This window comes from Dipodomys ordii, unplaced genomic scaffold (assembly GCF_000151885.1).
Source record: "Dipodomys ordii isolate 6190 unplaced genomic scaffold, Dord_2.0 Scaffold46, whole genome shotgun sequence".
Classification (NCBI taxonomy): domain Eukaryota; kingdom Metazoa; phylum Chordata; class Mammalia; order Rodentia; family Heteromyidae; genus Dipodomys; species Dipodomys ordii.
Genome location: NW_012267262.1, coordinates 11102378 through 11103022, shown reverse-complemented (window position 1 = coordinate 11103022; position 645 = coordinate 11102378). Strand labels below are relative to the sequence as shown.

The 645-nt window shown below is 35.2% G+C and overlaps 1 protein-coding gene across 1 annotated transcript in view; it reads left to right on the top strand.

Annotated features, from left to right (window-relative positions):
- Cstf3 (cleavage stimulation factor, 3' pre-RNA, subunit 3, 77kDa) overlaps positions 1-645 on the top strand; it is an 83010-nt gene that overhangs the window by 65574 nt on the left and 16791 nt on the right. The window contains exon 13 of the mRNA XM_013019555.1: positions 84-158. Coding sequence (XP_012875009.1) covers positions 84-158 — 75 coding nt within the window. The remainder of the gene's footprint in view (positions 1-83; positions 159-645) is intronic.

Genomic DNA, 645 nt, shown 5'->3' with positions numbered 1-645 from the left:
AACTGGACCCAATAAAAAAAAAGAAAACTCAAATCATGCTTGCTTATGAGAATGTATTTATATTCTCTTCTCTTATACCTTAGAGTCGCATGAAATATGAGAAGGTTCACAGTATATATAACAGACTTCTGGCAATTGAAGATATTGATCCCACCTTGGTGAGTGATTTATAATTCTTTTTCCCACCTTTACTATCTAACAATAAACATTTAATTTATATGTAGGAAATTTCACTATTTTTGTTGTCTTGACAAATTACACTGAGTCATGAGATCACCATCCCAATCAACATACAAAACACTTTGATCACTTCCACAAAATTCCCTTGTCATCCTTTGCAGACCACCCTTCTCATAACCAACCCTGGTTACTAAAATTTACTGATCTCGATTCTGCTGAATTTAGTTTTATTCTTACATGGGGTGTGTAACACACCACTGCAGTCTCTGTTACTTGGGAGGCTGAGATGGCTTAAGCTCAGGAGTTGGGAGACCAGCTTGAGCAATATGAAACACTATCTCAAAATTAATTAATTTAATTAAAAATAAATAGAGGCAGGGGAAAAAAAAACCTACATTCTACAAGGAGGATATAGAAAGTTGGCTTTAGCCAGGTACCTGTGGCTCATACCTAGAAAACTAACTA